Source organism: Cottoperca gobio, chromosome 17 (genome assembly GCF_900634415.1).
Source record: "Cottoperca gobio chromosome 17, fCotGob3.1, whole genome shotgun sequence".
Classification (NCBI taxonomy): domain Eukaryota; kingdom Metazoa; phylum Chordata; class Actinopteri; order Perciformes; family Bovichtidae; genus Cottoperca; species Cottoperca gobio.
In genome coordinates this window covers 19,607,067-19,631,958 of record NC_041371.1, presented here as the reverse complement: position 1 = coordinate 19,631,958, position 24,892 = coordinate 19,607,067, and the positions used below count along the sequence as shown (strand labels likewise).

Genomic DNA, 24,892 nt, shown 5'->3' with positions numbered 1-24,892 from the left:
CAGCCAACAGTGATTTAAATAAGACAGAGAGGAAAGGTGTCTGTGTGAGAGACGTCTCTGGAAAGAGTGAGTGTGCCACACGGTGGAGCAGACTAAACCAAAAGTTCGGTTTTTTATTATTTATTATTTTTTGAACGCCCCCAGTCCTTCTGAACTGCACAAAGTTTTGACATCCCCAACAAACACTTATTTGATGGTCACGCATTTCGGTCTGTCTCAACTTTTTCCACTTGACATTTCTTGTAGCAACAAGTGTTGCTGGCGACAGCTTGTCTTTAAAGTATTTTTCCACAAAAAAACAAAGAAATGCCAACGACACATTAACTGCCATTCAGTGCGCCGTGGCCACCCCGTGTGCCACCGCCGTGACACCGGACCGCGATGATCGTGTCCAACGTGAGCTTGAGCGGCTGCGCGGGGGTCAACAGCCCTGTGTGTGCAGCGGCCGGGGAAGGGCACCTGGGGGGAGACACATACCAGACCACCCTCACCCCGACAGGGAACCTGGTCGTGGCTGTGTGTCTGGGCTTCATCGGCACTTTCGGACTATTGAACAACCTGCTGGTGCTCACGCTCTTCTGCCGCTATAAGATGTTGCGCTCACCCATCAATCTGCTCCTGATTAACATTTCCATCAGCGACCTGCTGGTGTGCGTACTGGGGACTCCGTTCAGCTTTGCTGCCAGCACGCAGGGAAGGTGGCTCATAGGAGAAGGCGGATGCATGTGGTACGGCTTCGCCAACTCCCTCTTTGGTGAGTAGAAATGCGGAATCTAACTGACGATGGACGATTTGTTTGTGTGTTTCTGTTACATATGTAAACTACTGTAAATTGTCAGTTTTGAGTGATGGTGCGCTGTAATAGTGGATCGCTCCCAGAGCACCGCGCTTCTTAGAGCTTCATTTATGGGCTCGAAATTAAAGATTTTGAATAATAAGAAAAGAAACGTGATAACTAATATATTTCCTTATAACGGTGCGTGTTTTTGGTCATATCAAACTTTCTGATAAAAGCCTGACTATCTGCGTAGCCCATATGAATTGAACAGTGAGAAAATTAATTGCATATGCGCCAAATTCGAAAATATCCAACCTATTGTTCGGCCAATTGATTTATGATTTGATGCCTCCGCATACTTGAACAACCTGTCTCTCTCTTTCTTTTTCATAATTTCAGTCATGATTATCGTGCAGGTTGTCGATCGTTAATGTCTTTTTGGTAAAGGTGCGGATTGTCTCATCATGTGTTGTTGTTTGCGGTTAATCTAGCACAGCACGTAGCGAGATGCTGCGGATCATTTACGCATGGACGCACATCCACTATTGCGGTCCCTGGTGATGCCGACGTTTTTGTCCAGGTGAAGAGTTCTTGTGTGGCTCTGGTCATTATCTCCAGCTGCATGGCAGACTGTTCAATCCCTTCCAGCCACCTCCAAAACTGCACGTGGATGCGTTTTTATGGTATAATATCGCTGGGGGTATTTCGGGAAAGCATATGCTGAGCGCTCCCTCACAGACAGATCATTTGTTCAAATGTCTTTACGAACTCTGCAAACCTGTCACACAGGACTGTGCAATTAGACTGCTGCACGTACTGTGTGGAGAAATGTGCAGCCTGCTATTAAATGGCCGCTAAATGCTTGTTACTATATTAGTTGAGTGGCTGTGCATGAGGCAAGGGAAGCGTCATCACTGTTCATTTAGGCCTGTGGTGGGCTGTGGGGACACGATCTCACTCCGTGAGCAGGCTATGGCAGATGCATCAGCACCATTTGTTGCAAAATAAAATCACCCGGGGAAATCTGTAATGAGAAAGGGGACTGTGGTCTACCTTTGCTCAGGAGTGCTGATATTGATGAAAATGGGACACAATGATGCAACTGAGAATAAGGCACTCACTCTCTCACCTGGAACCAGGGCCGGGCTGGGGAAGAAAAGCTTAGTGTTCATTTTTGGAGGACCAGGGGTGCTATGTAAAAGTTTCAAATAAGGAGTTTTGTATTTTAGAAACATAAACTACAGAATAATGTTCATTTCCCTTAATAAGCACTGAACACATGAACACTTCAAATGCATTTATTTGAGGAATTGGGATGAAATGTGTTTGATGCTAAATTCATTTGCAGAATGCTTCAATCATCAGGAGTCATTGGCCTGATGTAAAAGTTCTTAAATGAACGCGCTCTCTTGTTATCAGTCCCACTAATTGCTTTAAACGCTTTCCAAGGCATCTGAAACAACCTCTGAAGGCCATGCAGCCTGAGATATTGGGTTTTGAAAACACTAATTTCTCAACTGTTTGACATTAACACAATGTCGGAACATTTGCACTGCTGTATACCAATCAACGTGCATATTTCAAAGAATGTTTGGCAGACTATGATTTGAATGAAAAACAGACAGGAGTAGAGATGTTGTTCTTATTTTAGACATCAAAAAACTGTCATTTATTGTTTTGTAAACCCAGTTGTATTTGTTCATACTGAACACCGTGCTCGATTGTGAGACAATGGGGCCCCTGGGCAAAGACATGCAAACTGTCCCCCAGCTCCTACATCGGGGCAAGACCTCCAGACTGAAAGAGACACACTCTTTGGGGCCGTTTGTGGTAGTTTTGCATCTCTATAATAATTGTGTGTCTCTTTCAGGGAAATGTTGCAGGTGCAGGGAGCCACATTACACCTTGAGCCTGCTGTGTCGGTTAGGCCACTTAAGTAGTCCGTGCAGCAGAGGAAGGAATTAAAGACTCACACACCCTACACTCAGTGAGTCAGATTTTTGCAGCATACAAATCCCTCCCTCGCTTTCCTCACCAGGACACCCTGTTTCTTTCCTTGATCTACTGCTACTATTTTCGCACAGTACGTTCAACATAGCTAAATTGAATTTTCCTTTGCTTAAAAGCCTCTTGGATTTGTCGAAACTTTTAAATTGAAAACAGATTCACAAGCGCTACTTCCACTTCCTCTCGGATAAGTTGCCAATTTCCAAAATAGGATCACTTTATTTCAGTCATATAAAGCGAACAATAAAACGAGCCCTTGACGTTTCTCAGTATCTGGAAGTACTCTGATTGTATCTGCTGTCTCGCTAACCCTTGTATTATGTCGAGATTTAGCACCATCTGAAGATGTGTAACACTGACATCCACAAGGAGCCAATTTAATAAAATCTGTCTGACAAGACTTTGGCTTCTTCAAACTCAAACGAAGAGGGAAGAGAGACAGAGAGTGTGTGAAAGATGGAGAGAGCGAGATGGCTCGAAGACATCATTAGAACCTTCATTGGCTATGGATAAGTAATTCCTCAATGGGCTCATAAAAACAGAGTGAAAGAAAGAGAAAAGAAAAGCGAAATTCACTGTTGAGATGAATAATGCTGGGTGCAGCTTTGACAAAGTGACCGCCTGTCTTCGGCAAACCTCTAGAAAGCTTTCCTGAATGATTGATGTTCCTTCAGAATTAGGGGGCATCACTGTCAATAACAAAGACATTGTTAGTTTTGTGTTGGAACATTGTATTCCTTCTCCCTCTTGACATTGATTTCTATTTTTCGCTTGCAGTCTCTTGTTTTTTTCAATGACTGAACAATTGAAGCTCCACCGCTTTGACTTTATGCCAAAAGCAGTGAGACGCGTGTGTGCACGAATTCAACTCACACCCTGTAGTTTTTCCCTTTGCCGTTAGCCTCCTGGCATCCATTTAGCAGCTTCACCTCTTCTACCTGCCTCTTTGCATTTTTCTCTCCATCTCACTGAACCTTTCTACTGTGGAGGAACAGGAGAGGGTCTTTATTTGACACCAGGTTTGCGTGTTCCTGCATACTGTTGGCTGCCTCCTCCTGACTCAAGTGGACTCTGACACAGTCACTGGATTATTCTTGCACTGCTGGGCCCGCTCGCTGCATACTGAAGTTAGATTGCCCTCCTGCACGCACGCTTTCACACGAACCAGCGCAGATGCGTGCACACAAATGGAAGAGCGTGTAGAGGGGAGAGAGAAAGCACAGGTACAGGCAACACCTGGCTTGTGATTTTAATTCGTTGCGATGGTAAGAAGATGTCCCAGCGGGGTGAAAGAAAGCGGAACAATGCCGCTCGGCTGTAAAGGTCAGAGAAAGCGAGCCAGATAATGAGCCGGTGTAATTAATAGTGTATTAGTGCAGAGACTCTCACAGAAAGGGACACAAATATGTTGTGGGTGTCTGGTTTGAGTCGGACATTAGTGTGAACTTCCATTTTGCACACGCTGAGTCTGACTTTCCAAAGCAGTCGTCCGTAATGTTCGCCACACATTTGCAATCTGATCTCTCTTTTTTCTTTACCTGTTGGTGTAAATCACAGAAGTTCTGTGCACCCTGAGGGAAGACACTGGGATTTATAGAGCACACACAGCTTTATTTGATCCTGTGTTATTTATTCAAACTGCCTTTTCCTGGATTTACAGTATCAGACAAGTGAAGCCGAACCAGATGCTTTCTAACAGATGGATAAAACAGAGAGAGTGAAGGAGCATCAGAGACAGAAGAGCCTTTCCTCAGACATCAGATCATAAGATATTTGATTTCGGATGCTATGAAGTTGTACGGGTCTACACAACATTGCCAGGAACAAAGATTTCCTTGTCACCCAAACTGTAATGAGAGAAAGAGCTGTTCTCATCAAGGACATGTGAGGATAATCAAGTTTTCATATTTTAAAAAGGGATATATCATAGATGGCTGTCAATTGGTGCAACAACATGATTGCTCATATGAAATGTGAATGCCTCTCTGTGGGTGTCATGGAAGAGAGCTGCTAATTAGCTTTTGCAGTTTTGAGACAGTGTGATTTGATTTGGCTCCAATTATGTTATCAGTCTGTCATCTGAAATATGTGCTACACCACATGTTCACAGAAATGACTCAGAAACCAAGTTCTTATTGTCCTAGCATTCTTTGCCTTTTCTTGTCAGTTATTTAAATGTATGGTATTTTATAATATCAAGAAATCTAGGAGTGTATTTTCTTGTTCATACCATTCGGGATGCACAGAAACCGATACACTGGATGCGGCCAGAGCTGATCAATCCACACTAAATACAGTTTTCTCTGTCAAAGTCATTATCAAATTCATGTTCTTGCTCTAGTTACATGTACATTCACAGTCTTCCCAGGCTGCTGACCCTGAGTACAGGTGCAATGCCTGGCCTCATATAGAAATGACCTTAATGAGTTCCATGCATACATCTTTTTAAATTGGTGAAATAGAAGCACTGGTATCGGTTCGATTCTTGGTACATGTTTCAGTGGATCTCTCATCACAGGCAAACAGAGAAGCTGCACCAAAAGCGTAAAGTTCTCTAAACTAATAATAATCAACTCACACTAATACAACAAAACATGACATTTGTCATTGCGCTCCAAAACAAAACAAAGTTTAGCTGAGTTTTAGACACAAAACTACATTTCACGTTGGAAATGTTTTTGAATTTAGGACAAGCTTTGGCACAGCGTTGAGTTTTACTAGACAAGTAAACCAACTTCATCTGCAGATCAAGACCATGCGACATGGTCAAAAGCTCCAGAGCGAGTGAGTAAATGGACCTTGATTGGAGACTATAGTTTACCCAGTGGTCATTTCCATTTCATCAGAGAAAGTTAAACTGTTGGAGCCGCAGTACTGTGGCTTTGGATTCCTGCAGCTTAATACACAAACTAACACAACATGTTGGTTGAAGCGTTGACTAGTACTATTTTGGAGGTGTCCTCTTTTCCTGATGCTCCGAGCCAATCGAAAAAAGTGTTTTCTGTGGCCACGGTATAAACTGTAGAAATTCATTAACCAATCAAGATGAATCACAAATCCAAATTAAATTCCGTCTACCTTTTACTGCCTGCTCTATCACACACTGGAGTAACAGCCTATTTATTTCAGGCTGCGGTTCAAGTGTTGCTATGAACACTATCACATAGAGATCAGTCAGTCCACCTGTTGTGAGAACACAGTTCAGCTGTTAAGAATGTAAACGGAGAACGGAGGAAAAATGCAGCAATAAGCGTCTTTTGTCAAAATATCTGCAAAACATGTTTGGGATTGGTTGCTATGAGTGTGTCAGCTGAGATCAAACAGAAACACAAGTGGGTTGTTGTAAAACTGTGTTGACTGTGTAATATTGCAGTAGCAGAGCTAATAAAAGCCCGGAGCTAAGAAGTCTGTGCAGGAAAAGCAACACAAGCGCAATATCTGGGGGCAACACACAAGCACAACGCGCTGTGAGAAAGAGACTCAACAGTGTGTTCGAGGTGTTTGCACACAGACAGACACAAACAAATTCCATAGCTAATGTTGTTTCCATCCTGTTTTACTGGCTAGAACTTTTTTCCCCTTCCCCTCCTTACTTTTTCCCTTTATTCATTCATCGTGCATTAGCACCTCAGTGAAAGGCCTGGACCACCTTCTTAAAGGGGGAATTCAGTTCAGAGTCGCTTCATTGCAGCTGAAAATCAATGGGCATAAAGGATGGCCTCGTGGATCATAATGGCTTCGAAACAAATAGCAAACAGGATAAAAAGGTTGAGGGGTCAGCATGAACACTGAGCTGCAGGCTCCTGCTGCTGTGCCTCTGAAATACTCAGAAAGAAAAGGCAGAGAGAGAGAGGGAGGGAGAGAGAGAGAGAGAGAGAGAGAGAGAGAGGAGAGAGAGAGGAGAGAGAGGAGAGAGAGAGAGAGAGAGAGAGAGAGAGAGAGAGAGAGAGAGAGAGAGAGAGGGAGAGAGAGAGAGAGAGAGAGAGAAAAAAAGCTTCTCCAAATCTTTGTTGTGTTTCACCGCATTGCTTCTGTCCAGCAGAGACACTACAGGTATTGCCGCTGTTTATGATTTATCTGCTGCAGGCCCGTGCACAGAAACTATTTCACATTTCACTCTTTGAAGCTGCAAACCAGAAAGCTCCTGTGAGCTGAACTTTTGATTTCAGAAAGAGCTTTATATGACATTTTTTCCTCACTACAGTAGATGGAAAGGCGGTGCTATTTTGTCTATTTGATGGCCCCACTAAATGTGAAGAACAGTAGTCAGGGTATTAAAGGAATAACACACCTGCGCATGCTGTCTACAGTTGGCTATGCTAGTGTCTTTAGTACAGATGTCCAATGGCTGCTCCAAGCCCAGATGCTCGCGGGCCGAGGACATTCCGTCTCTCTCGGGTCCATAAACAACAAATTACTACGGTTTGTATTTTCACAGAGACGGTCCTCCTGCCTTAAATCGGGATAAGATGCTAATGCATGGCTGTGCACTTGATCTGTTCAAGTTTTATTAAAACAATAAAGGAGTTGCCATAGCAGTTTGCCCTCCTACTCGTTCATGTGAAGCCTACAATTCAAATGAATCGCTTTGGAATACATTTATATTTAATGCAATGCAAATTTTATGCAAAAAGCCCTCTGGTATCGGTATCGATATACATATCGGTATGGGCAGAACTGAAATAAAATGGATCGGTGCATCTCAATTAGCTTGTGTATTGTATGGAACTCCTCCCGTTGTGGGACTGAACCTGTACTAGACGTTATAACCTAATAATAATAACCTGTGTATGTGTGTGCCCTGTCCACCCTGTAGGCATCGTCTCCCTTATCTCCCTGGCTGTCCTCTCCTATGAGCGCTACAGCACCATGATGGTGCCCACTGAGGCGGACTCCTCCAACTACCGGAAGATCTCCCTGGGCATCACCCTGTCCTGGGTCTACTCCCTCATCTGGACCGTGCCGCCACTCTTTGGCTGGAGCAAATATGGCCTTGAGGGTCCCGGGACCACCTGCTCTGTCGACTGGACGGCCAAGACGGCGAATAGCATATCTTACATCATATGCCTGTTTATCTTCTGCCTCATCGCACCGTTCCTGGTGATCGTGTTCTGCTATGGGAAGCTGCTGTGCGCCATCAGACAGGTGAGGCAGTATGGGGACAAGGAAGGCTTCCACTAAACCTGCAGTACCTGCACCAATGAGCCTAGGGGCTCCTTCACCATTGGCTGCCATGTTAAATGTCATCTATGGCAGGATTTTCAACACTGAAACCGCATATTCCACTTCCCATAAGCCCTCATATGTTAGGAGACAGCATGATAAGTGCTGGTAACAGCTCATATGCATCCCAACAACGTAAGCAGACAGAGACATAACATTTTAAATAGTTTCCCATTTTTTAATTTGCAGCCTCATTACAGATAGTCTCCCTTTTTGCCAGAAACTCAGCAGAGGTCATTTAAAAGGTTAATGGTAAATTAATGGCTGCATTTATATAGCGCTTTTATCCAAAGTGCTGTGCAATTTGCCTCACATTCAACTATTTACACGCACACACACTGAGACACACACTCAGGGTGACCCAGTTCAACACATTTATTGTTTCATAATGACACCATGTTAAATGTCTCAACATTAGTGATTTATTGTGGTTAAAATTAATTAACGAACAATGGACCTTTAATTTGACAAACTAGTACTCTTTTACCCACAGAGATTCATATCCCAACTCTACAGTTCCCCTCCGCTCTATGGAGTGTTTTTTTTGCGTCTTTCAACTCATTGTTTTGGTTTTAGATCCAGCAACTGTAGTGTTTTGATTCACTCTCGCTGCTCTTATGAACCTTGTTCCCAACAGCAGCAGGCAACTGTTTCCAATGGAAATGCCCTAAAAACCCTGTGTATACTACATGTACAGCAACTAAACCACAGGCAGACACAGTTAGCAAGTAGTTGGTGAACATAGCGGCGCATTTAGCATCTAAAGAGCAAGAATTTTCCCTCAGGAGTTGGAAGAAACCAAAACAGAGCTAAAAAGAAAATATGGCTTACATTCATCAGGTGGTCAGAGACTTAATCCCAATGAATGCTAACGTTGCTCCGTGTCTGCTGGATGTGTAAATAGGCAACGTTTAGCTAGCAGCTTCACCATATTAACTTAAAAAGTTCAAATGTTTTGTTGTCCGTTTCTGCTCCCACCAACCTCCCCTCAAAAAAACAGCTATTGAAGGTTTAATAACTTCCATTTTAGAAAAAAGTTTTTCAATATACCAATAACGCTAAAATAAAACATAAAGCTCATACGATAGCATCATTGCTTCTTGCCCGCTGATTCAGCAGATGCCGAGTATCTCACTGTGGAAATGTTACAATATTAACTGCAGCCCAACAAATCTCAACTTAAGAACAGAAGCAGCAACAGTCGAAATACAACTAAATTAAAAGCCTCTAGATGCTGGATATTGCTGTAAAACAATAGACTCCTGCTGTTTAGTGTCCACTCCTCTGATCTCTGCCAGTTAAACATTTTTCAGTTCAACCTACTTTTTCCCTAAAGCCGTGAAGCATCGAACCGAAACCTGCAGCCGCATTTTCAACGGCTGTTTTCCAGCAAAGCTTATTACAATTATGAATCATAAAGTGTGGTTTTATTGCACAAATCCGTTTTTGTAAGTCCATAAAGTCAGTCTCTGGGTCTCTGTCATTCTGATGGGGCACAGTCACCACACACACCATTTGGTTCACACACTTATCTCAATGACTGGATTGATGCGTTTCATAGACTGGTCTCACATTGAGAATGAGCTGAGCCAGAGCTCTTATTTATCAAGCCTCTCAAAGTATAGGAAATCAGTTTCCTGGTTAAAACTTCTCAGTGATGCATTTTAGGCCCTGCTTTTAGGGGTAGGAGTAAAATCTGTATCAAGCTTTGAAACTTAGTATATCACTCCATTCTTTGCTAATATTTAGGAAAGTTCCAGAGGGATCGTTACCTGGCAGAGACATGTAACTGATCAGTTAAAGTTATACAGATACGTTTCTGCAAAATCCTGCATTTTTGACGGACCTTGTGTGGGATGTAAGAGTGAGCGCATGCTCGCGTCATGGAAAATATATCTTTGAAACGGTTATGATCTGAACCGTTATGTCTCTGCAGTAATATGATTCATTTATTTCACACCACTCTGCATCAAATTATGGAAAAACAAGCTTCATTCAGGAAAATCATGAGTTTACGCATATAATCACAAATTAATTAAGTCATTAATTTTTTAATTAAACAAACGCTGCGTAACATGACAGAAATAAATAATTTTCACCACCTGTAAAGATACACAAGTTAACAGTGTGTGCAATATTGATAAACATGCAAGATTATTCACTATAATTTAAACAAAGATTTATAGATTTGTATTGTAAAGGTCCCTTGCCAATGTTTATGTCTAGCCTATTATTGGTAAATGTCATACAATTTAAGCTATTTATCCATTTTTGCATATATAACTCAAATACTAATAGCTAATACACGTGAAGCCTACACATTAAGCAGTTGTGCTATTTTCTGCATTCAGAATTTTACCACTGCAGATGGTAACAGTGACGTCACACTTTAATAATAATAATACATTTTATTTATCAAGTGCTTTTAAAAGGTATTCAAAGACGCTTTACAGGTACATATAACAATATGTGTACTTTACTCTCTTTCTTAGGAAGGTTTGTAACTGAGCCATGATGAGAGCTGGTGGAATTCTCTAAAAGCTGAAGCAAAGGTGCTTCAATGCTTCCTTTCTTATCTGCTTTAGCACAAGATACACTGGACCATCCTTTACCAAAGGAAAGGAGATGATGCCGTCCCACAATTCCTTGCAGTAAAAACATTTACGGTTTGTTACGATTGCTTTAGCACACAGCTACACACACAAGTAGCAGAACACCTCAAATATCTTACAAAATTAAACACTTTGTTCAAAACGATACATTACAAAACACACTGCTGCGATCAATCTCCTCTTTTAACATTTCTACTTTTCTAATGATAGTCAGGGTTTTTTCAGAGGTATTGTCAAGTCAAGTACATGAAGACCAGTACTACACACTGATATACAAATATATTATATATATTATTAATATTTATTTCTCTCCAAATTGCAAAAGTCTGTCAATACATCCATGCATTTCCAAGTGGTGAAAATCAGAACAGAATATAATCTAAACATAATGTCATTTTTATAGTCTTTAAGACTGAAAGGTGCTTACAGCAATTGCAAACTCACCTAAGTGTGCTTTGCAAAAAGTGTCCGGCTGTGAATGTGCTTATAGTTGTGCAGATCTGAGCTGAGGTTCTGCTCCTTGAGTGTCAGATTAAATAATTGTGCTTTATGTGTCATTTTAATGTTCTAATTAAAGTAATTAAAAAAGCAGACGCACCTATTTGGCCGTCAATTGGCCGTCAATAAAAACCACCATCACAGGACACAAGTAACAGAGGCGTGAAGTAACCGATGGTTTTTCACACACAGTCCCACACTTACTGAAGAATATGAGGGGTGACAGTGCGGAAGGCAGTGCTCTCTCTAGGGAAGCCACACACACACACACACACACACACACACACACACACACACACACACACACACACACACACACACACACACACACACACACACACACACACACACGTCTCTATACAACTTCTCAGCAGTCGTAATTCTCATGTCTTTGGCAGCGTTTGTGTGTGCGGTATTTCTTGATCTTTTTGAATGAGTTTCTTTCACTTTCTTCTTCTTCTCTTGTCCCCATTCACACTTTGTCTATTTGCTGTGGTTCTTCATCAGAAAACACTTGAAGTTCTCTGTATAGATTAAGAAGGAGGCAAGTTGTATCCTCTCTTTGTGAATGATTACATCTGCATTCTTTCCCTCAGCTCGTTTTAATGACTCGCCATGCTCTTCAGGGTCGTTCTTCTCCCACTTACCGTGGCTGCACTCCTGTCACATAGAACCCCAGCTGGGATGCATAAAAGTAGCTGAGCAACTTGTCCGCAGAAGAGTTGAACTTTCTCATTTAATAATGTGCAGCTCTATGGAGCGGTCCACATGGGAAGGACTGGATCAAGTTTGGCTTTGGTCCAATTTGATGCGAGTTCACAGTAGAACCAAACATCAGAGGTGAGGGATGACACAGAGAGTGTGAAGGACGTTTACTTTATAAGGCTGCACAATATATCTTTTTTTTTTTTATTGACATCGTGATGTAAACTTGTGTGATTACACATCACAAAAGACGGCGATGTTGCACACAAGGAGTTTCTGACTAAGTTGAGAGTTTTGGTTGGAAACAACACTTTAAAATGTAATTATAATTCATTTGTTCTGTTCAATTTCAATGCTGGAAATAATTTCCTTTAATTTATTTTTTATTCATTTGTTGTATTTTAACGTTAAACTGAAAGTAGCAGAACTGAGTACACTTTAATTTGTTTATTTATTGCAAATAGTATCATTATCGTGATATTCAACAACGTTATTGCATATTGTCCTCATATTATGCAGCCCTGTCAGTTTAGTAGGATGTGGCTTTCTACATTATATATAAAGTGAACTTTAGTCTAATGCTCTCCCCTGCCATGATGTGAAAACTGCTTGCTGATGGGTTTTCAGTAAAAGAAATGAAGAGATAGACAGGAAAAGAGAAGACAGGCACGCACAGACAGACAGACAAACAGACAGACAAACAGACAGACAACAGACAGACAGACAGACAGACAGGCAACAGACAGACAGACAGGCAGACAGACAGACAGACAGACAGGCAAACAGACAGACAGACATACAGACAGACAAACAGACAGACAGACAGGCTCTCTGATTTCTTGTAAGTGTGTCAGTGCTGTCACCCTGTGATGGTAAACTGTGGTCTTTATCAGCGCAGCAGAAAGGAGCTGTGAGCTCTTCTTTGGATTATTGTTTTAGCAAATTCACTCAATTTGCTGGTCACCGTCTCAAAAATGGTGATGGTTTAATGTGATATTGAATGAGCACATAAGTATTGACTCTGTGACGGTAAAGCATTTACTTGTGTAGGATGCTATTTGCTTCACATACTCATAAAACGTGTTCATCAAATCAGTCTGTACGAATATGCAACAAGCCATAACAATATTTCTACTGATAACTGTCACTGTGCTATTGTCAGCAGGTTATCTCACATACAGTTTAATATGCAGAGGAATTAATTAGAATATAAAATCAACAAAAGCATCCGTTTTACCACGTCTACATTCATTCAACGAAATCCACACACATTATAAAAGGTAATGACGTTGAATACATCCTAATGCTGCTGCTGGAACTGTGTATCTTTTTAGGAGATTTACACTGAAACTAAAGGCACACTTTGCAAATGTATTCCTCTCATTTTTCCACTTTGTTTTGTACACACAAATAAAAAAGACACAAACCAAATCCATGCAAAACAAGCAAGTCCCTTACAGCACGTTCACATAATATATTTGTGTGATTCAGCTCTATTGCTCTTGCAGGCAGTGCTGGGCGGCTTGAACATAATGCGTTTGTCACATGACCTCAGTGAACGTGTTTACTGATACTTTACCAGTCACACACTGACTCAGGAGCAAGGTTAAAGAGACACTGCAACAAAGCAATTCTGAAACTCCCCACTGAAGGTGTTAAACCACATGCAAGGCTCTGGTTTGATTTGATAAATAATGAGTATTTTGGGCATTTTTCTGAAAAGTGGACTCACCAACATTGACCGATGGAAAGGCATTTTTATCCCCTACAGCGACCAACACAATAAAAATAGCTGCATGTTATCTGGTTAATTAACAATGAATTGATTAGGGGGCAGCTTTGTTATCTCCGGTTGCCAGTTCAAAATTGGCTAGACCTTGAATATTTTGTGTCCAGTCCTCCGTGCTCCGCTCATTTATTATACAAAGCCTGCAGTGTGTGGTGACACAGTTTGGGTATTACGGTAAGGGACAGCAGGTGGTGTAGGTGGCAATAGCCTGAGTTGGCATTAGGAGGAATAAATTACACGTCCTCTTTTTACTTCCCTTTAAAAGGAGAGCAGGGCCGGGTCACTCTGCCATTTTGCTTTATCAGGCAAACAGCACAATGTAACGTTTTGTTTTGTACAATTTGTGTGACTCCAGTTTCTGGCAGACCACTCAATTACACACCACCATAATCACCATCTGTTATGTATATTATGTGTGCCTGTTTCACTCTGATATAAAGCTGGAATATAAATCTGGAAAAGTAGACATTTTTATGCATTTTATAAATGATTAAAAATGTCTACACCAAAGCTGCTGTGCTCAGGATTACTGAACAGGGACGGTGATGTCCTTACATGTCTTGTTTTGTCCGCAACTCAAAGAGGAGAAAAGGAAGCAGAAAATAATTTAAGAAGCATTTAAGAAGCTGGAATCAGAGAATTATGACTTTTCCTATAAATTATTTATTATCTACAGTAAATAGTTGAAGAATAATTAATATTTGACAACTAATTGATTATTCTTTGAAACTCTACACAAATACAGTGAAAACACATTATGGGACTTCACAGTTTCCCCCCACAAGACACATCATATGAAAATAAAGTTTGGAGAGGGATTACCTTTTACTTACATACTTTCACATAATTTGGTGTCTCACTTAGAACTACTAATGTGTTGCTTTGTTGCCAGAGGACAGAAGGCACGACTAAGTAGTTGGAGTGATGATGACCCTCGGCTTTGATACACTGGGTTGGGATGGATCATGAATCATCAGAGCCATTAGATTTCAAAGACCCAAAATATTTCCTTCAATTAGCCTTAGCAAAGATGTCATCAAAGTAATAGCAGAAAGCAGCATCCTGTGGATTACAGCTTTGACAGAGTGACACGGATAAACTATATCATTAAATAATTTGCATAATTAAAAAAAGAGAACAAAATATGCACATGAACACACACACACACACACACACACACACACACACACACACACACACACACACACACACACACACACACACACACACACATCGAGTAGTCTTTGGTTAGATAACCAGTGGCTGCCTCTCTTGTCTCAACATCTTTACACTTGGTCAGAATTCCTTATGTGACTCTTATGTCCCTGTGGATATCTAGTGATACTCTCAAGTGCTACCATATTTCTCTGACATGCTTAAGGCTATGTGGCACAGAGGTAGCGCTTGATAGCGGGAGGGAGATGAAGATATCAAGAGGAAGTGAAGGAGGCAGAGAGATGAAAGGGAGAAAAGGAGGGGAGGAGGGAGAGAGCGACAGACTGACTGCTGGGGTCCTAATTTGGTGCTGGCCCACATCAGATGCACCGACCTTGCACTGGTCATGAGGTAATTTCATCGGCCGCAAGCAGATCTCTTTTTCAAGCCTTTGCCCGTTGGGTAACTTTGTGAGCTGCTATCGTACTACACCAGAACAAGTTTGTCATTCTTGATCCCTCATTTCCTAAGAGGAGCTGTGCCTCTATTGCAGTCTATCAAACACAACGGGCAAGGTGTGTTGGTGGGAAGCCAGTGAGGGACTGTGTCTTTGTTGCTAAAGGCCCTGTCACACAGTTCCGTATGGCAGAAACGTATGCTGGCCTATATAGAAATTAGCATATACAACGTATATGAACGTATACAGAGCCTATTGATAGCGTATCACGTACTTATACAAACATTTTTGAACATGCTCAAAAACATTTCACGGCCTCAGCGTTCAACAACGTACACCAACATATGGCCGATATTCCGTATACGCCGGCAAACGTTTCCACCATACGCCGAAGGAATACGCTAGGAATGCGTTATGCATCTGTTGGGCATTCGCTGAAAACGTTGGCCATTCGCTCTGATACGTAAGTACATTTACAAATTTTGTAATTTCTGCAATACAGAACTGTGTGACAGGGCCTTTAAATAGTGAGTCTTTGGGTGCTTATCTGCTTACCTTAGATTCTGTTTAAAATAGCCTATAAATAGTACAACTAAATACAATCAACAACAACAAATCTAACCAGTTCCTAAATACAAAGAAAGTCACCCTTATATCTTCTTTTAACCCCCATTATATTAGTTTTTTTATTTATTATTTTGTACACACTGCCATTTCTCCTCCTCTTCCTCCTCCACATGCACGCTCTCCGGGGTTATTCATAAAACATTTGGAGCCTCGGACGCCGAGGGCCAACCGTGCCTCGCTCCCCGTTTTGGTGATTCGATAGCAGTTTTGCTTTAAGCTATACTTGTTGTTGACGTGCGTAACAGTATGACATCATCATGTCAACAAGTCGGAATATTGGCGTGATATGGCACACCCTTACGTCCTGAGGAGGCACACATTTTCAAATCTACAAAGTAATAGGCTTATAAAAGTCCGGAACCAGCTCTGTGTCTCTGGTCACGTATTACGAAAAGATCCGCTGCTCATGTCCAAATGTGCTGCTGCTACAAATTATTGTCTGTGTTTATTTCTTTGTTCACATTAGGAGCTCTGATGTTTTTCACCACAAAAACTCATCACACACACAAACATTTAACACAAACATAACAAACAGAGCGGTAGAGAGAAGGAGACACAGCTGTGAAAACACTTATTCGCAAGGCTTGGAATGAAAATTGCCATCACTTCTGCTTGATACGAGCTTGGTGGGGGAGTGGAGAGATGCTGGAGGGCACGGTTGCTGCGCTGCAGAGGAGGCTGCACGCTTTAAACACAAATTAGTTGCTCCGTCAGATTGGCTCCAGGATGATGCCCTTGTTCTCTTTGTATTACAAGTGCCTTGTCTTGCTCATTGTCTTGCTGGGTCCTTGATTTTCTTACTTGTTTTCTTCTTCTCTGCATTCCCTTTGCCCTCTGAGCATCCATCTCTAACTTCTTTTTCCCTCTTTTGACAAGTCTTTGGACTATTATGCTTATCTCGTCTGTGTGTGTTCTTCGTTCTCACTCACATCACTATTCTGAATCTGTGCACATACAGTGCAAGGGCTCATTTCATTGTCTGCGATGAATCCCAGCTTTCTCATTTGCCTTTTCTAAGCTCTCTTTCTCTCTTTCCTCATCTCCCAGCTCTGTCTGCCCGCTTCCGATATTTCTTTCCATTTCACTGTGCCATCATCATCTATCTTTTTCCCCTTGCTTGTCTTTGTTGCCATTATCATTTCCATCCCATCTCCACCCCACATCACCTCTCCAGAAAGCAACCCAAACAATGATTACATGAGAAAGATGTAGACATTTAATGGCAAGTAGTTTCTTGTGCTTACAAAACAAGCAAAACAAAGATGGGAAGCCTTTGTCCTGAATAATGTGCATATGCTCAAATGCTCTGTTTAGCCATGTGTTTCCACCTGAAACAAAAACTGAATATCCAATAGATTTACTGGGTTTCAGACGAGGGACTAACAAATGTATTTCTGACCATTAGCTTACCCTCTGTAACCGATCATTAAACGCAAATTCTAATGCGTGCATCGACGTGGACACATGCAGCTACTTTCCCAGTAATGCTAGATCTCCACCACATCAATTAGTTCAACTGTGAGGGTGTCAGCTGTGTGTCTGCCTTTCATACTGTCTGGGCTTCAGCCAGTGTATTGCAGTTAATAATAATAATAAATTGAATTTATATAGCGCTTTTCGAGACCTCAAAGCCACTTTACAATAGCAGGGGAAGTGGGGGGAGGGGTTAGGATGAGGGAAGAAAGGGAAAGAGAAAAGGAAAAATAAATAAATAATAATAATAATAGTAATAATAATACGGTTAACAGGGGGCTAGCAAATGATAGTTGAGAAGAGGTGCGTCTTGAGGCTGGACTGAAATATGGAGAGTGACTGAGAGTCACGGATGTCTTGGGTGAGGGAGTTCCAGAACCTGGATGCTGCCCTGGAGAAGGCTCTGTCTCCAAAGCTGCGCAGCTTGGATTTGGGGGTGGAAAGGAGACCAGCTGAGGTGGATCTGAAGGACCGTGGGGGTTGGTAGGGGAAGATGAGGTCAGTGAGATAGGAGGGGGCTAGGTGGTGGAGGGCTTTGTAAGTGAGGACCAGGAGTTTGTAGTTGATTCGGAGGGAGACAGGTAGCCAGTGGAGTTCTTTGAGGACTGGGGTGATGTGGTGCCAAGATTTGGTGTGTGTGAGGAGTCGGGCGTTCGGAGTTCTGAACCAGTTGGAGTCTGTTGATGGAGCTTGCGGTGATGCCGTATAGAAGGGAGTTACGGTAGTCAAGGCGGGAGGAAATGAAGGCGTGAATCAGTCTTTCAGCTGCTGGGCGGGTGAGAGACAGTCTGATTTTTGCAATATTGCGGAGGTGGAAAAAGGAAGTTTTGACAATATGGCGGATATGGGGCTCAAGGGAGAGGGTGGGGTCGAAGATCACGCCAAGGTTGCGTGCCTGAGGAGAGGGGGAAACAGTGGTGTCGTCAATGGTGAGTGTCAGGTTTTGCTGAGTGTGGATTTGAAGCCGATGAGGAGGAGTTCAGATTTGCTGCTGTTAAGTTTGAGGAAGTTGTGTTGCATCCAGTTTTTTATTTCTGTGAGACATGATTAGATGTGGGAGAGGGGTGGGTTATGGGGGGAGTTGGTGCTGAGGTAGATCTGAGTGTTGTCGGCATAGCAGTGGAAGTCGAGGTTGAAGTGGCGGAGTATCTGACCGAGGGGGAGGATGTAGATTGTGAAGAGGAGGGGGCCGAGTACTGAACCTTGGGGGACGCCTTGGGTGACTGGCGCTGTGGCAGAGGAGTGGTTGTGATGGGAAATTAAGTGGGATCTGTCGGACAGGTAAGACTGGAGCCACGTGAATGCAGTACCCTCGATGTCCTTGAGTCTGGAGAGCAGGATGTTATGGCTCACAGTTTCAAAGGCTGCACTCAGGTCATGGACGATTAGGATGTTAAAGCTGTAAACATAGCAGCGCAGTGTGTGTACAGCTTATTAGTCGGGGGGAAACAATTAGCATTTGAAGTCATTGATTAATACCATGCTGTACCAAAAACTATATATTGTGTGGTCCTAGCACCAGTGCCACCAGAGGAAAAGTTAGTCTGGAGCCGAGTTAACTTTTCTACTAGGCTTTGGAGCGAATACAAAACCATAAGTGAGTTGTGGATTCATGAGTATCAGACTGTTCTTCCTGTTCAGCTGCTGGCAAAACGTCTCATGAAGATGTTTGTCCAGTTAACAGGTAACAGGAAGAGTGCACAGATGTCAAAACAAACAGCTCTATAATGTTTACCATCTTAGTTTAGCATTTTAGCATGCTGACACATGCTAATTAGCGGTAAACACGAAGTACAGCTGAGGCTGATGGGAATGTCATTTTTTCAGGTATTTAGTCATTCCACCAAGTATTGGACAAATTTACATTTTGAACTGATGATGGTGCCAGATGAAAGTCAAGGAATCAACAAAGTTATTATAATTCATCCTTAAATGATGAATGTCTGTACAAAATGTTGTGGCGTCAAAACAGTTGTTTTGAAGCTATTAGTGTTTCTACATTTTGCTTGGCACACACAGTATAATACTTTAATTTGCATCAAAATGAAAGCGTGTCGGCTTTCTTAGGGAGGCGTCTGAAGTTAGTTCTGCTCTCCTTATATACAGCCTGTGGATCAGTTATCTTACTTAATGTTTCAGTGACTTGCATTGAAGCTCACACCAGTCTGCTGCTCGGTCTTGAAGCAGGAAATTGCACTTTAAAAAGAAAAGCAGAAAAAAGATCCTAGCTAATACACACTACTTTCTAATATTACTATTTAGAGTGTAGGAAGCATTACATATTAATCAGATGGTGCGACTGTCAAGAACTGCAGATGTAGAGCAGCACATGTCGAGTCCTACAGCTCTGGGATCCATGACATCTGCCAACCCCTCATTCCCAATCTGTGGACATATTGAGAGCACACGCAACCTGCACTTACATCCAAGCTGTGAAACGCCATTAAATACCAATTATTCTTTAATTGATAACCTCACTGAGGAGCACCTCCTGCAAATGATGGTGAAAAGTGCAGCCAACCTCCAAAAGCCATTAGGTGACCTGAGAGAAAGATAGCATCTAGTGGGAGGGAGGTATAATGTAGTAGTGAAGTTAATGATGTGCTCATCAGCAGCTGCGGTCCAGTTGTACATCTTTAAACAGCTTTCTGCAATTACTTACGCACTTGTTGTGGCATTTGGCTCATTGTGTCAAAACTCTACACTTAATGATAAACATCTCACTTCTATGTTAAATTTTAACTCTGCAATCAAAACGGACCTTTTTCAAAATGGTGTTTTTGCACCAAAATGATACACACATGCACTATTTAAATCACTCTTTCAAAGCAGCAACAACACACTGGTGGACTTTATACAAAACACTGCCGTATTTAGTAATATGTGTAGCTGTTTTGTTCTCTTACAATGAAAGATTGATCCTGAACAGTGCATCTACTCACATTTCAAAGAACACACAAAAAAAGGCTTCTGAAAAATATATATACATATATATTGTTTTGCCATTGCAGATTTTTACAACAAAAAACATAAAGTAACATTACATTAAAGTAATCAATACAATATGTTACTGTAAACAATGCAGTGGTAACCAAATAGAATTGTAAGGGATGAGGTGGATGGTGTATAGATCCACCCTTTGTTCTCTTCCCTCTCTTCATCTTCATCGTATAAACCTCTTCCTCTCGCGTCTTCCATGTTGGACAACTTCTCACAAAAGAGGGTACACACAAAGAGTCTATTTCCAGTGTGAAGGCTTAGATGGATTGGTTTTTTATTAGTGTATAAGTGTTTTCATGTGAGTCTCATATGTTTTCCCAATGATTGTTCAAGAATTAAATCTATTGCAAAGTGTCTAAAGTAAGAAACAGTGTGTAGCGTTTTAGAAGTGTGTTGCAGAATGGCAAACAAAAACTGTCATTGACGTTCAGTATCACAGCAGCCCTCGCGCTCATCAAGGGACCGTTATGGTGTTCTCAGAGACAATAAGAGCTCCACAACCAGCACACAGTAACCAGCTCTTACACAGAGGTCCGGCCACTCGGAACAAACCCCAAAGCCTCCATTTTTATCTTAGGAACCAAGGAAACCTCTAGCAAGGACCCTGAGCCCTTTACCCATACATCAGAGCCAGCCTAGAAGTATATAATTATGTCGTTAACTTTTTATTTTTCATTACCACCTGTGTTACATTTAAATCCTAGTAAGTATATATCTCATGCACACAAATAAATAGTAAACGTAGGAAGGACTTTTATCTAATTACACATCATGTTTGTAGTTTTAGTTTTTTTTTAGTAGCAAGACCCTTTTTAAAGCTGCCAGGAAGATTCATCATTAGTTTAATTTCATAAATGAGATGTGCTCTTTTGAATAGCGCAAGCACCATTAATTGTATTTCCCTTATTAAAACTGATTGGATTAGATTTGAAAGAGCTAATGTTTCTTATGGCTGCCATAATAATAAGCTAGATCATGTAATAGAGGGTTATGTGAGGTCGGGGGTATTAAAGTGTAGAAGTAATATACTATGAGCCTTCGTTATCTCTAGTCCCATGTGAAAGTCCCTCATCGACCGCAGCAAGATTCTCAATCAAAGTGATAATATTTGAGAATACAGTATTATGAAACTGTTCCCAGGGTGTAAAAGGTCATATATAATTGAACATGGCTTTCACCTGTGTTTCATATTGACATAGTTAAATTGCAAGCTCAATCTGTAACTTGCCTACATGGTGAAAGTTTTGACAGAGAGAGAAACTTACTTTATTGACCCACAAATCTCAAATGTCCATATTAGTTTGCTGAAACAAATCTTTCCTGGGTTTATTTTTGACCCAGTTACTCAAACTATTCCTACCACAAGGGGAAACATTTTTCAATTATTCATTATGATAACATTAATTATTGATATTTGAGCCATAGTCCTCTGTAAGGAGATGTCATATACTGTACAGTAAATGGGCATCTTCTAATTCCTATTGAATTTGCTTCCAGAGCAAACTGGGACAGATGGACCTGAAAATATCAACCCGAGTTTTCCACTTCTGAGCTTAGATATCGGCATCCCTAAGAGGAAATCAAAATGCAGGCATCAAAGTTACCACAGGGCGAGAAATACTCACAACATGGCTGTCAGAGAACCAATGAGAAATGTGGCTGGATCCTACATTTTAATAGAGCCCAGAAGATTTTTAGTTTCCACAAACAACTTGGGTCGTGTTTTACAGTCTGCCATCGTTCCTTTTCATGAGATGAACTCTACCAGTATACCAGTGATTGATTATCAGCGGTATCACAGATCTGCCAGAACACAACAATAAACAAGTGACCATTGTGCAACAGATTCTGGGATATCAAAAAGATACAAAGCAGTGTTTATACAACCATTTTTTCACGACTGCTTTAATAAACATCAAATCATTGAAAATGATAGCTACGGACAGATGTATTAGATTTCTCCATGAATAATAAAAGAAACAATAATGCATGTAACGTTCAGTAACGTCACGTTTCTGTCAGAAATTATACTCAACAATATCAGTGCTTTGAAGAAATTCATCTGCAATCCAGATAGAATTAGACAAGAAGCAGCAACCAAAAGGTTAGGACAGGACTCCGTAAACATGCAGGAAGATTATTTTTGACTGATACTGCAATATGATTGAAGATATTGGATGGTATGTTCATGTTTGCATCATCATTCTCATTTTCCTTGAAAGACATCTTTCTTTGCGAGGATCTGTACCAAGCAAATATTTTTTCTTCAGTCTGTAGGATGAGATGTGTAGGCCGGGATATCTCTGCAGCAAAACAACATGTAAATCAGAATAGTATTTTCACACATATTTTGCCTTTAACAAAATGTGTGCCTCCTGTGATTTGGATATGGCACTAGTCAATTGAAGATAAAGTTTTCAGAGGAATCCAATATCAACATTTGTGTCTGTTGACGGGGTGGGCCCTGCCGACCCATTAAAATGTATCAAATCATGACATGTGGACTTTGAAGGAGGAAGCCCTGAATTGGGACACAGGCTTAAGGCTGTCTTATTATAGCTATGCCTGAAAATGACTTGATGTGATCTGATTAAAAGAAAACATAATATGTAATTTCCTTGTGCAGCTCCCAGGCCAAGGGCTCAGCCCTCTGTTGGTCTTTTTGAAAACAAAGTCAACTTCTCGTATTTCCAAGCTGTGTTGCGTCTTCTTAAGGAGCCATCTTTGGTTGAACCTAAATGGCACCGACACTGGCACGCTGAGCACGATTACAAAAGACCAAAAGTTTAATTTGGCCCGACTCAAGGAATTAAGTCAATATGAAAACTGATGTGAAAACTAAGGCGATGTTATGATTTGATAAAACTAATAGTTGGCAATAGCCTCTATTTTTTCTTTTGTGTGCATTCGTGGAAAGAAAAGGGGACTGCTCTGTATGTATGGTGACCATTATTTCTCTATTTGCTCACATCCTGGGCTCTCCGCCTGTCCTGACCCAATAAACGGCCTATTCGGGGTATTTGAACGTGAGACAGCCTCTCATCTGGCACTGCCAGCCTCTGTAGCCATCTGTCTATAGGATGCAGCAGCATTTCACCATTGGCTCGAACACAAACATTCACACTGATTCACGCAGTAAAGCACTGATGCATTCCTTGAAATCATAGCAGTCGTGCTTTGCCATAATTTATATGCCATAATTTATAGGACACAGGTTTATTGAGGATGGCTGCCCGCTGTTATGTGTGCTTGCCCCTGCTCCGCCCCCTCTTGGTTTCTCATCAGGATATAAATCTAACGCACCTCTTGAGGATTCTGTATTGGAAATGGGGCAGCGGCCACAGATATATTATCGCTCCGAGTGGGTTCCTTCTGACCTATTTTCGTGTATTCGCTTGTTCCAAACTCTCACTAAAACATACTGTATGCGTATGGCAATGTTCACTCCTGCTGGAGATAACAGTTCCTAACAAATTAGTTGAAATGTTTTAATTGGATGCTCTGTAATTTGTAACCTAATCTTATTCCTCTGCGTGACATTTAAGTCTGTCATTTGTAACATGTTCCTTTAGCTTCACTTAACTGTCTTTCCAGTTGGACCTGTGAGATTTGGATCATCCTTGAGTTCTGGTGCGGCTGGTTAACTTTTAAGTTTCACATCTGAATGCTGGGCAGGAGATGGGTTCCACATCTGGCTGAAAAGCTCTACAAACATTTCCTTCAGCCTCAGGGTGGGAATGCAGCGCAGTGACCTGCATCATCGGGGCTCTTTCTGTTTTTCTCTTTCTGTTGGCTCCATCTTCTCTTTCTCATCAAACTGTACGTGTTGTTTGAGGAACCAGAATGTAATCTCCAACCAATCAGTTTATATTATATTTATATTACATGTTCTGCTATCCCACGTATTGAGGGGAACAATAGATGATGATTGTTTGTTCATTGGCAGTGCTGTGGTTACATTTTAGAAGAGTGTAAAAAGCCTGATCAAGAGAAGAGAGACATCAAACACCTGTTTAGAGTGACCTTATTATTTATTATTATCATCATCTCTATTTTAATTATTATTTCTATACTGTGTCTCAACCGTCTTTCTTTAGTCTTTTATAGGGAATCACTTTGTAACATCAGATCTAGAAAAATGTAATATATATATGTTTTAATTTCTTATTGCCTGTAAATGTTTATTACATTTTTTGTAAATGTTTTCAATGAGAGTGAAGCATTTTTGCTCACCGAGCGCCTCACGCTTTATCCGTTTTATCCGTATTTGAAAAAGCGTCCTGAAGGCCTCGAGTTCAAAAACTTCAACTCAGCGCGGGAGAGCGTCTGATGCCACTGGCGTTTCTTCCCCATTGTCCAGTCAGATTAATTGAGAGGCGGGCCTTGTGTGGTGGCTGTTGCTGGATACCCGGAGCTATATGACTTTAACAACCATAGTTACTCTGATCCGAGCAGAAAACAGCCTGGACGGTAAATTATTGTGGAATCTAAGTTTTGTTCTTTCATTTAAACTGTACTATTAACTTAGGTAGCGTACAGTTCATGGTTAGTGTTAAGCTAATGTTGGC

At 41.4% G+C, this 24,892-nt stretch overlaps 1 protein-coding gene across 1 annotated transcript in view; it reads left to right on the top strand.

Annotated features, from left to right (window-relative positions):
* Nucleotides 1-378: 378 nt before the first annotated feature.
* Nucleotides 379-24,892, top strand: part of tmtopsa (teleost multiple tissue opsin a) — a 54,009-nt gene continuing 29,495 nt past the window's right edge. The window contains exons 1-2 of the mRNA XM_029452688.1: nt 379-754; nt 7,602-7,930. Of these exons, the coding sequence (XP_029308548.1) occupies nt 382-754; nt 7,602-7,930 (702 nt within the window). The 5' untranslated portion in view covers nt 379-381. The remainder of the gene's footprint in view (nt 755-7,601; nt 7,931-24,892) is intronic.